The 12,168-nt window shown below is 38.1% G+C and overlaps 1 protein-coding gene and 1 pseudogene across 8 annotated transcripts in view; both read left to right on the top strand.

Moving 5' to 3' along the window:
- The window catches only part of NEK10 (NIMA related kinase 10), a 248,764-nt gene that overhangs the window by 136,462 nt on the left and 100,134 nt on the right, over positions 1–12,168 (top strand). Inside the window, exon 24 of one of the 8 annotated variants that reach the window (XM_058442275.1) lies at positions 11,443–11,622. The exons of the other annotated variants lie outside the window; for them this stretch is intronic. Within the exon in view, the coding sequence (XP_058298258.1) occupies positions 11,443–11,488 (46 nt within the window). The 3' untranslated portion in view covers positions 11,489–11,622. Of the gene's footprint in view, positions 1–11,442; positions 11,623–12,168 lie in introns of those variants that run through there. 8 annotated transcript variants of the gene reach the window in all.
- On the top strand, positions 8,042–9,405 carry LOC116473895 (MICOS complex subunit MIC10-like; annotated as a pseudogene).

Here is a 12,168-nt window from a genome sequence, read left to right on the forward strand (position 1 = left end):
ATATTGGATTAGGGCCAACCCTTATTCAGTATGACCTCATCTTAACTTGATTACCTCTGCAAAGATCCTCTTTCCAAACAAGGTCACATTCACAGGTACTGTGAGTTAGGACTTCAACATATCTTTTCGGGGGACACAATCCAACCCACACAACATCTTGATGATTAGAGAAGACATGGATAGAATTTGCAGAGAAAATGAAGTGATTAATTTAGTTTTGAGTAGGTTGAGTTTGAATTGCTTTTGAGACGGTAAGACTGTTAATGTCCAATAAGCAACCCAAATATGTTTCTGGAGCCTCAGGGGAGTGTTTCTGGCTGGTAAGGAGACATAGGGTCATCAGCATCTGTGTGAAACTTGCTGTGAAATAGACAAGTGATGAATAAAACCTTGAGGAGCCACAACGCTTAAGAGGAAAACACAGAGACAGGAAGGTTGGGGTGACTTACAAGGAGTAGGCAGACAGCAAGTTCAAAAGAAAAAAACTAGGAGAAAGTAGTGTCAGACACGATGTGAGAAAGTTCCTAAGGAGGAACACAATGCTTTTGTAAGCTCAATAGTACTACAGAGCAGCCAGGTATTGAGAATTGTTTTTGTATGGTGATTTCATATGAGTCCATTTAAAGGATGGACGAATATCCCTTGGATTTGCAGATGGACAATGGTTATCCAGAGAGGTTTCAGGGGAGTGGTAAGGGCTGGGGTGCAGGGGGATCATGACAAGCAATGGTAGGTAGAACTGTGGCAACAGCCAATAGAGGAAAACTTTGCTATGATGAAATATGAGAACAGAAGGTGTGGTTAGAAATCAGGAGACTTGACGATCCTTGTTTCCAGACAGGAAAGAGCCGTTGATGGAGGAAGAGGATAAAGGTGTGAGAAAGGTAGCAAGCAAGGGCTCAGAATGCAGCTCCCAGCTTCAAACACAGCACCTTTGTTATGGCTTCTTCTACATGTTGAGCTTCTGCACATTATTTAATATGAAGAAAGGTTTCTAGAAAATCACTGGAAACTGTTGAATTAGATGTCCTAGCTCTAAAAAGTTCTATTAATTATTAATTATACCTCTACACTGAGTAATTTATAGTAATAGCTTGAATGACCACATTCAGATAATCCTGGGCTATTTAAGGTCATGTTGCCAAAAAAAAAACTTAATAGGAATAATTATTAAAGCTGTAATTATTTGCATTTCAGTTCCTGACTAGCTCTTACAATTTGGACATGTGTAAATTTCAGCTTTTAAATTTTAGTTTGCGTTTGAAAAATAAAAGCATTTCTCAGCACTGAACTATTAAAATATTTGTAGAGATTTTTTTACATGAAAATGAGATTTTAATACTGGTTCAATTTTTAAGCCATATATTACAGTTTAACAAAATATATTTTTATAGCTCTCTGCTTAACTAAAGTTATGGGTAGTAATACCTCTGTGAAACACATGTATTATTTATTATCATTATAAAAGAAATTCATGTTGGTTGGAAGAGTTTGAAAAAATGTATATACATATCAAGAAAAAACTAAAATCACAATCACATATAATTTCACCACCTGGGGCTAAGAATTATTTCAATATTTTTCATTCTTTTGTATTATGAAATATTTCATATGTGTAACAAATATCCATTTATGCATACTAGGTTTTACTACATTATGGCTTTATTATATTTTCTTAAGAAAAGATTTTTGTTTTGTTTTGTTTTTTTGAGATGGAGTCTCGCTGTCACCCAGGCTGGAGTGCAGTGGCATGATCTCGGCTCACAGCCACCTCTGCCTCCCAAGTTCAAGTAATTCTCCCGTCTCAGCCTCCAGAGTAGCTGGAACTACAGGCACCGGCCACCATGCCTGGCTAATTTTTGTATTTTTAGTAGAGATGGGGTTTCACCATATTGGTCAGGCTGGTCTTGAACTGTTGACCTCTGGTGATCCACCCACCCCAGCCTCCCAAATTGCTGGGATTACAGGCATGAGCCACCGTGCCCGCCCAGGAAAAGTTTTTTGAAGAAATAATGTTATGGAGTCAACTGAAGGCTCCTCTTCATCCTACTTCCCCTTCCTACCCAGAGGTAACCACTATCTAGAAGGTGGTATGCATCGTTTCTATGTTTTTATACTTTTATGATGTGTGTAACTGTTCATTCAATATGAAGAAGTATCACTAGTAGCTGAAAGTGCTGCCTCAGCCAAGCCCTCCCTAAGGAGGTCTCAGCTGGGACTGCTGAAAAGGGCCTGAGCTGAAGCCTCTGAACGGAAGTGCCTGAGCTAGGAAAGCAGAGAAGCCTATGAGCAGGGCTGGTTGGGGTGGAGGGCACAGGGAGTGAGTTCTTGGCTGCAAATCCCTCCAGAAGCTGTAACATACTAGCTGTGTACCAAGTCTGGTGTGGAGATGGCAGTTTCCCCCAATGAGGTCTACCGGGCAAAGCCTTGTAACTGTCTAGGGTCCTGCCTGAAAGATAATACATAGAATTTTGGCCTGCAGCCATACTCCTCAATATGGTAATTCTATGTTTAACTTTTTGAGAAACTGCCAAATTGTCTTCCAAAGTGACTGCACCATTTTCCATCTCTACTAGGAATATGTGAAGGTTCCAATCTCCTACTTGTTTGCCAATAGTTATTATTTAATCTGTCTTTTGGATTATAGCCACACTAGTGGGTATGACATGGTATCTCACTATGGTTTTTCATTGCATTTCTCTATAACTCATTAAGTTTAACACCTTTTTTTTGTGCATTTTTAAACTAGGTTACTTGTGTTTTTTACTATTGAGTTATAAAAGTTTTTACTTATTTTGGAAAGCAGACATGTATCAGATATATGATTTGTAAGTGTGTTCTTCTATGTGTTCTCTTCTCATTGTCTTGATAATGTCCTTTGAGGCACAAAAGTTTTCAATTTTGATAAAATCCAACTTATTGATTTGGTTGCTTGTGCTTAAGAGTCATTCTAGGAAACCATTGTGTAATCCAAAATCACAAAGACTTACACCTATATTTTCTTCCATAAGTTTTACAGTTCTAATTCTTTTATTTAGGTCTATGACTCATTTAGCATTAATTTTTGCATATGGTATGAGGTGAGGTTCCAACTTCATCCTTTTGCATGTGTGTATCCAGTTGTCCCAGTACCATTTGTTGAAATAACTTCTTTTCCTATTGAATTTTCTTGTCATTTTTGTCAAAAATCAGTTGACCATATATATAAGGTTTATTTCTCAAGGGATTCTTAGTTTTATTTTATCAGTCTATATGCATATCCTTATGCCACTCTCACACAGTGTTAATTACTGTGCTTTGTAGTCAGTTTTGAAATCAAGAAGTATGAGTCCTTCGTTCGTATTTCTCACAATTGTTTTGGCTGTTCTGTGTCCCATGTGTTTCTAGATAAATTTTAGGATCATCTTGTCAATTTCTGCAAGAAAAAAAAAAGCCAATTGTGTTGAATCTGTAGATCAATTTGCCTATTGTGATAGGCAGAAAAATGATCCCCCCCCAAGATGTCTACATTCTAGTATAATCCCTAGAGCCTATGGATGTGTTATGTTACATGGTGAAGGGGAATTAAGGTAGCAGATGGATTTGAGGCTACCGGACCCAGTGTAATGACAAGTGTCTTTAAACATGAAAAAGGGAGGCAGAAGATTAAGTGCCAGAGTGATGTGCTGTGAGAAAGACTTGACTGCCCATTGTTGACTTTGAAGATGAAAGTGAGCCATAAGCCATGGAATGTGGGCAGTCTCTAGAAGCTGGAAAAAGGCAAGGAAATAGATTCTCTCCTAGACCCTTCAGAAAGAAATGCAGCCCTACCAAAACCTTGATTTTAGTCCAGCAAGAACCATTTTAGATCAATCCAGGACTATAAGATGTGTGTTCTAAACCACTGAATTTGTGGTGATTTGCACAGCAACAAGAGGAAACTAATGCAGCCATTTAAACAATGGCAAGTCTTCTAATTTTTGAACACAAAATGTCTTTCCATTTATTTAGGTCTTTTTTAAAAAAACTTTTTTCAGTGATGTTATGCTCTTTTTAGTGTACAAGTCATGTACTTTTTTTGTTAAATTTATCCCTAAGTTTTGGGTTTTTTTGATGCTATTGTAAATAAATTGTTTTCTTAATTTCGTCTTGGATTGTTCATTGCTAGAGTATAGAAATATAATTTATTTTTGTATATTGATTTTGTATACTATAAACTTACTGAACTCATATATTAGCTGTAATTTTTTTGTGAATTTCTTGCAGTTTTCTACATAAAATATCATATCATCTGCAAATGGAAATTGTCTTACTTCTTTCTTTCCCATCTGGATGCCTTTTATTTCCCTTTCTGACTAAGTGACTCGACTAGAAATTCTAGTACAATGTTGAATGAAGTGGTAAGGGCAGACTTCCTTGTCTTATTCCTGATCTGAAGAAGTGTTAGGGGAATATAAATTAAAAAACAAAATCTCTTGCCAACCCAGACAAGCTCAACCCAAAAGTAGAAAAGAAAACAGTTTGGATTTTTGAATAAACATTAAACCAGATGTCATTTTCAACATAGGCAATCCACTAAAGAGATAGAAAAGACAGAAAGAAATCTCATACAGCTAAGCAGATGTAACCCTTGTCATACATATTCTTAAGATAAATGATAACTAGTCTTCAAGCAAGAGGACTTGACTCACCATTTGTCACACATAGTTCATCCTAAATTCACCTGATAATTGGGGTAGCCATCTGTGTTTACTAATTGCCTTAATCCAAAAGAAAAACAAATTTATCATATCTTTACAATAGGAGGTAGGTTTGTAGTTTGGACCCAGGTGCCTGCTGAGTTAGGCTCCCACCCTCCCATGGAAACTCCCCTAGTAGATGCATTGTCTTCCTCATTGGCTTCATTTCAAAGAGATGGTGGCTACGCCTTTAAGGAAAAGGTTCCTGGGTTATAACACTGACAAGAGGCTTATTTAAGTTTTGGAAAGATTTACAGAGTTCATTTTAAAGAGGCAGAGAAAGAATGAACAATTATAAATTTTCTAAGGTATATGCACTAAAAAAAGGCGGAGAGTGTGGAAAATCTCTTACCCTTCTTGTGTTGAGGGAGAACGTAGGTGGTTGTGTGTATATGTGTGTTTTTCAAGATTCATCTTATTTACCCGTCTGAGTGGAAGCTGTTGGTCTTTATCATGAAGCATAATGTTACCTGAGAATCGTGCAGATGTCTTTCATTGGGCTGAGGATGTTTCCTTCTGTTCCTAGCTGAGTGCTTGTATCATGAAAGACAGTTGGACTTTGTCAAATGCTCTTGTCTGCATTTACTAAGATGATCCTTTTTTTTTTTTTTTTAGACTTCATTCTGTTAATATGATGTTTTACCTTGATTGATTTTCGTATTTTAAGCCGTCCTTGCTTTTCTAAGACAAATCCCACTTGGTCATGGTATACACAGTAGTCCCCTCTTTTTTTTTTTTTTGAGATGGAGACTTGATACGTTGCCCAGGCTGGAGTGCAGTGGCGTGATCTCGGCTCACTGCAACCTCCACTTCCCAGGTTCAAGGGATTCTCCTGCCTCGGCCTCCTGAGCAGCTGGAATTACAGGGATGCGCCACCAAGCCCAGCTAATTTTTGTATTTTTAGTAGAGGCAGGGTTTCATTGTGTTGGTGAGGCTGGTCTCAAACTCCTGACCTTGTGATCCATCCGCCTTGGCCTCCCAAAGTGCTGGGATTACGGGTGTGAGCCACTGCACCCAGCCCACAGTAGTCCCCTCTTATCCATGATTTCACTTTCCACAGTTTCAGCCAACTGCAGTTTGAAAATAGTAAATGGAAGATTTCAGAAATAAACAATTTGTAAGTTTTAAATTGCGCACCATTCTGCGCAGTGTGGTGAAATCTTGCACTGTCCTGCTCCTTCTCACCTGGGATGTGAATCTGCTCTTTTTCCAGTGTATCCACACTGCATGCTCTATCTACGCAGTAGTCACTTAGCTTTCTCAGTGATCAGGTCAACTGTCATGGTATCTCAGTGCTTCTCTTCAAGTAACCCTTATTTTACTTAATAATAGCCCCAAAGCATCAAAGTAGTGATGCTGGCATATTGTTATAATTCTTCTATTTTGGTTTCAGGCATCCACTGGGGGTCTTAGAACATATTTTCCCTGGATAAGGGGGTACTACTGTAATTCTTTTTATATGTTGCTGGGTTCAGTTTACTATTATTTTATTGAAGATTTTTGTGTCTACATTTATAAGGGATATTGGTCTGTTTTCTTTCTTGTGATTTTATTTACCCGGGTTTTGTAGCAGGTTAACACTGACCTCACAGAATGAGTTGGGAAGTGACATGATTTGGATTTGTGTCCCCACCCAAATATCATGTTGGATTGTAATCCCAGTGTTGGAGGTGGGGCCTGGTAGAAGGTGACTGGGTCATGGGGGCGGATGTCCCACTTTGGTGGTGCTGTTTTTGTAATAGAGTTCTCACAAGATCTCATTGTTTAAAAGTGTGTGACACCTCCCTACTCTCTCTCTTCCTCCTGCTCTGACCATGCAAAGATACCTGCTCCCACTTTACCTTCTGCCATGAGTCAAAGTTCCCTAAGGCCTCCACAGTCATGCCTCTTCTATAGCCTGTGAGCCAGTTAAACCTCTTTTCTGTATAAATTACCCAGTCTCAGGGATTTCTTTATAGCAATGCGAGAATGGACTAATACAGGATTTTCTTCTTTGTTTCGTAATGTTATGCCAGAGTTGGGTTGGAAAGTAAATCATGATGTGTAGGGTTAAATAAAACCTATCTGAGGCCATGACTCGCCAGATGCCTTAGATAGGAATTTGGGCAAGATAAAAAAAATCAGAGGTTAGTCATCATTTTCATTGTCCTTATTTTCTAAGAAGACTGTCAGTAAAATTTTTTTATCTTTATCACTTGTAAGTAATTTATAAAATGTTTTTTATTTCAAAGTTTTTGGTTTTTTCTCTTTGTTCAAAGCTTATATTTTATTTGGCTTTACTATGTCAGAATAAAGCTTGAACAATTATAGTTTAGAATAAATTGATAAATTGTTCATACTCTGATGATTCAGATAATCATTGCATAGCATTTATCCCCAACTTATTGGTTTAATACAATAATAATAATTTATTTGCTCAAATTCTGCAGTTTCAACAGGGCTTATTAATAACAGCTTATCTCTGCTCCATGCGGCATTAACTAGGGCAACTCAAGTGGAATGGGAGGAATCTCTTTTAAGGAGGATATTGGTACTGGCTTTTGGCTAGGAGCTTACCTGGGGATATTGGCTGGGTTCTTGGTTTACTTCCATGCGTTCTCTTTAAATGGCTAGACTGGGCTTTGTTTTTTTCAGTATTGTGGTTGGAATCTGAGAGGGAATGTTCCAAGAGTTAGAGTTCTGAAAATATAGCCTGCATGTACGGGCATGCATCACAATTGCTAATGTCCCATTGGCTAAAGCCAGTCACATGGCCAGAACCAGAAATAATGTATGGAGGGACTACACAAGGGCATATATACTAGTAAAAGTGTTTTTTCAATAGATCACCAAAGTAAGAGTTTGCCACACCTGATATATAGAAAAGTTTATGTAAGTTTTATGAATTCCTTGAAGATAATGTGTTCTGTTTTTAGACTGCAGTACTCAATATATATTTATCCAACTATATTTACTGTATTGAATTTGTAATGATACTGTCTAGAATTATTTGTCTTTTCTTTGACTATTAAGGACCCTTCTCTTGGGCAGGGGTTCTTTTCTTTCTGTTTCTTTTCTTTCTCAATGACCCCATTCACAAAGCTGGTTAGTTTATACTTTTCATAAATTTGAGACAGTAGAGAAAAATTTTAAAGTAATTTGTATGTCAATTTAAAATCAGTGAAACTTTAGTGTTGGTACAATCAAGGTATACTCTCTGATATGGTTTGGATCTTTGTCCCCACCTAAATTTCATGTTGAATTTTAATCTAGTATGTTAGAGGTGGAGCCTGGTGGGAGGTGATTGTATTATTGGGGCAAATTTCTCCCCTGGTGCTGTTCTCATGATGGTGAGTTTTTGTGTGATCTGGTTGTTTAAAGCGTGCAGCACCTCTCCCCTCGCTCTCCTGCTCCTGCTCTGGCCACATAAAACGTGCTGGCTCCTCCTTTGCCTTCTGCTATCATTGGAAGCTTCCTGAGGCCTCCCAAGAAGCAAATGCCATCATGCTTCCTGTATAGCTTGCAGAACCGTGAGCCAATTAAACCTCTCTTCTTTCTGAATTACCTAGTCTCAGGTATTTCTTTGTAGTAGTGCAAGAACGGATTCATACACTCTTTAAATGTGATAAACAAAACAAAGTACAATCCTTATTTCAGCTTTGTTTACCTTTTGCCTTTCTCTCATTTAAACTGCCAACATCCAAGGAAAGAAGACTCAAAACTTATTTGAGTAAATATAAAGATATTCTATGCCTTGTATTTTAAAAATGTATTGCATTTGGCAATTCTTATAACACACTGAACCGGTCATTCTCCTATTGTATAAGAAAGGAAGCTAAGGCACAAAGCAAATATCTTGTTTTCCACAGTCCTACAATTTTGAAGTGTCATTTCATTCAGCCACACCAGGTCCATTGCTAAAATGGTTTATTCTCTCCTTATAGAGTTGGCATCCCATGGGTTACCCAGATAGTAGTTCATTCCCAAATGGAACACAATAAATCTGGAACTAAATAAAGTGCTTTATTTCCCTCTGTTTTGAAAATCTATATTTTGCAGAAAGAGAAAAGAAAGGATTATCTTTATGTGTTCAGAGATTAAGACTGATTTTGAGGGTGTTAAGAGCCGAAACTATGGAAGTTTTCAAGGGTAATGCTTTTAAAAAAAATAGCTCGCGAGACTTGCAGGGGTTGGAGCAGGAGGCCGGCCGAGAGGAAAGCTGGAGGCGCGGGTGGGGAAGAGGTCGGAGTTGGAGCCCGGCCGGAAGTGGGACCGATGCCTGGCGGATGCGGTCGTGAAGATAGGCACTGGTTTTGGATTAGGAATTGTTTTCTCATCTTCTTTAAAGGAAGAATGTGGCCGTTAGCCTCCGGTTCTGGCATGGGATTAGGAATGGCGTACTCCAACTGTCACGTGATTTCCAGGCTCCCTATCTTCTACACGGAAAATATGTCAAAGAGCAGGAGCAGTGACTTCACCTGAAAACATCCCAGTAGGAGGACAAGAGAAATCGTGTTTATTCCTCAGGAATACTGAAGTGCCCTGGAGTAAGCTGCCATTCTTCTGTAACAATGTTATCAGTAATGCTTTAAACTCCAGCACCTGGTTATGTATTTGAAACCAAGTCTGTTTCTTGTTTTGTATTTTCTCTCTGGAAATTGTAAGGAGGTGGTCTTAAATAAATTTAAAAAAAAGGAAAAAAAAAAAAAAAGAAAGAAAGTAAAAGCTGCCTGCATTGCATTTGAATGACTTGAATAAGTAAAGGGAAGCTGAGGTAGGCCATTCAGCTTCTTGCTTACAGGAGGAGGGAAATTAGCGATTTAGTGCAGGTAAAATGGTAGTAAATATGGACTCTCATTTTTTAACTTTTACCTAGAAATTATTGATGAAAAAAGCCAAGCTCCGTAAAATACTTGAAGAGATTTGTTCTGAGCCACATGTGAGGACGGTGACCCGTCACACTGCCTCAGGAGGTCCTGATAACATGTGCCTAGGGGTGGTTGGGTTACAGCTTGGTTTTATATGTTTTAGGGAGACCTAAGACATCAATCAACTTATGTAAGGTATACATTGATTTGGTCCAGAAAGGTAGAACAACTTGAAGCAGGAGGTGTGGGTGGGATTCATAGATTTTCTGATTGATGATTAGTTAAAACTGGTATTATCTAAAGACCTGGAATCAGTGGAAACAAGTGTCTGGGTTAAGATACGGGATTGTGGAGAGCAAGGTTCTTATTATGTAGATGAAGTTGCATAGGTGCCTGCCCTTAGAGGCAATAGATGGCAAATGCTTTCTATTCCAACCTTTAAAAGGTTCTAGACTCTCAGTTAATCTCTTCAGGATCAGAAAAAGACCTGGAAAGGGAAGGGGGTTCTCTACAAAATGCATTTCCCCCACAAGAGACAGCTTTGCAGGGCCTTTAAAAATATGTCAAAGGAATATATTTTGGGATAAAATACTTTGATTTTTTTCAGGGCCTGCTATCTGTCCTGTGATGCTACACTAGAGTCGTGTTGGAATTTGGTATCTTATTCCTACAAAGATCAGTTCTAAGATCGCTGTTGTAATGTTAATGCTGGTCAGCTGTGCCTGAATTCCAAAAAGAGGAGGGTATAATGAGGCATGTTTGAGCACCCTTACCTATCATGGCCTGAACTAGTTTTTAGGTTTCTTTGGAATTCCCTTGGCCTAACAGGAAGGGTCCATGGATTCGGTTGAGGGGCTTTGAATTTTAGTTTTGGTTTACAAAACCTAGGAGTCATATATTGGACAATTGCTCATTTTTTCAAACCTTAATTTTTGGTCAGGTTAGTAGAAACTATGACCAATTATGGCAAACCAGAATGTCAATAAAGCAAAATACCAAGGAAAACGGCTTGTTGTCATGTCAGAGGTACAGACAGCAAAGATCAGTTTTAATAAAATGTGACTTAAAGTTCCTCCTCCCTTCCTCTCTGAAACCCCTTCTTTCTTTATTCCCCCTACTCTGTCTTTATCTTGTTACCAGTGGAGGGAGTCCAGGTTCTTGGCATCTTGGACAAAGAATTGGACAGAATGCACAAAGCAAGGAAAGAATGAAGCAACAAAAACAGAGATTTATTTAAAATGAAAGTATGCTTCACAGGTGGGAGTGGGTTGAGCATAGGGGCTCAAGAGCCCTGTTACAGGATTTTCTGGGGTTTAAATACCCTCTAGAGGTTTCCATTGGTTACTTGGTGTATGCCCTATGTAAATGAAGAGGATGAAGTAAAGTTACAGTCATTTACTTGGGGCACGCCCAACGTAAATGGAGAGGATATTTCCTGTCATAGGAAATTAATTTTAATTTCCCATTTAATTAAATTTCCCATTTAATTTAGTTCCAGGAAGTCAGTATGAATTGGCCTTATGTTTCCTGCCTCCAGACTCTATTCTCCTGCCTCCATCTCACACTCTAGTTTGAGGGAAATTACGATAAAGTTACTCCCTGTGTGGCCTTGGCCTCAGTATCTTATCAAGCTATTATCTTTTAGTCCACCACCAACCAACAGTCACTGTCAAACATACTCAAGCCCTGGGTTCCCTATGTTTTCACCCCTCTTCCTCATTTTCTCCTTATCTACTTCCCAGAAATAACTACTATATAACATAGAAGAATAAATCACTAATTGTGAGAACTCACACATTGGTGTCAGAGAAGATATTTTGGGTAAAGGACATTCCTTGGTCCTCAGATGTCATCAAATCTGTGTTTTCTGTTGACAGGTGTCTTTGTATCTGCTCAGCAAATGGGAATAGGGAGACAGAGTGAAATTGGTTATGAGGAAGTTGTCAAAGGCCATGGCCATTGGTTTTCGCATATTCAGTGAGGGAACTTCTGCTTCAGAGATGAAAGAGGAAAGCATTTCTTTTGTTCTTCAGCTACATAAGTTTACAGATTTAGGATCTATTTGCCCAGCATTTTTTGAGCAAATGTGGTGATGATTCAGGTTAAGACATCTATAATTCTTAAAAGTGACTTTGAAATATGTGTTAGCTATCTGTTAAAATAAAAATGCCTTATTTTGCTTAAAAATCTTAAAACACAGATTTTAATACCGTACCAAAGCAATAATCAAAAATTATTTACATGTTCATGAATTTGTTTTGATAGAACACATTTTAATTTGGAAAATATTGTTGACTCTGTCCTCAGAGATTAAACCACACTGAAAAACAAATGTAATCTTTATTTAAAACTATGTGCATATCTGTCACGAAGGTATTTTCAATCTTTAATCGACGGACATAGCATTTGGAACAGGAATAGATACTACAAATTATCTCTCTGTCTTACAGATGTGAGGAAATTAATATCTACCCAACCTCACCTCCAAAGTCAAACAGCCTATTAAGGCCACAGAACAGTTTAAAAGTCAATTCATGAGATAAATGTTATTTTAAAAAATAGTCTGTTTTCTTCATGGCATCTAATAAATTTTAAATCAGTCA

Source organism: Hylobates moloch, unplaced genomic scaffold (assembly GCF_009828535.3).
Source record: "Hylobates moloch isolate HMO894 unplaced genomic scaffold, HMol_V3 SCAFFOLD_8, whole genome shotgun sequence".
Lineage (NCBI taxonomy): Eukaryota > Metazoa > Chordata > Mammalia > Primates > Hylobatidae > Hylobates > Hylobates moloch.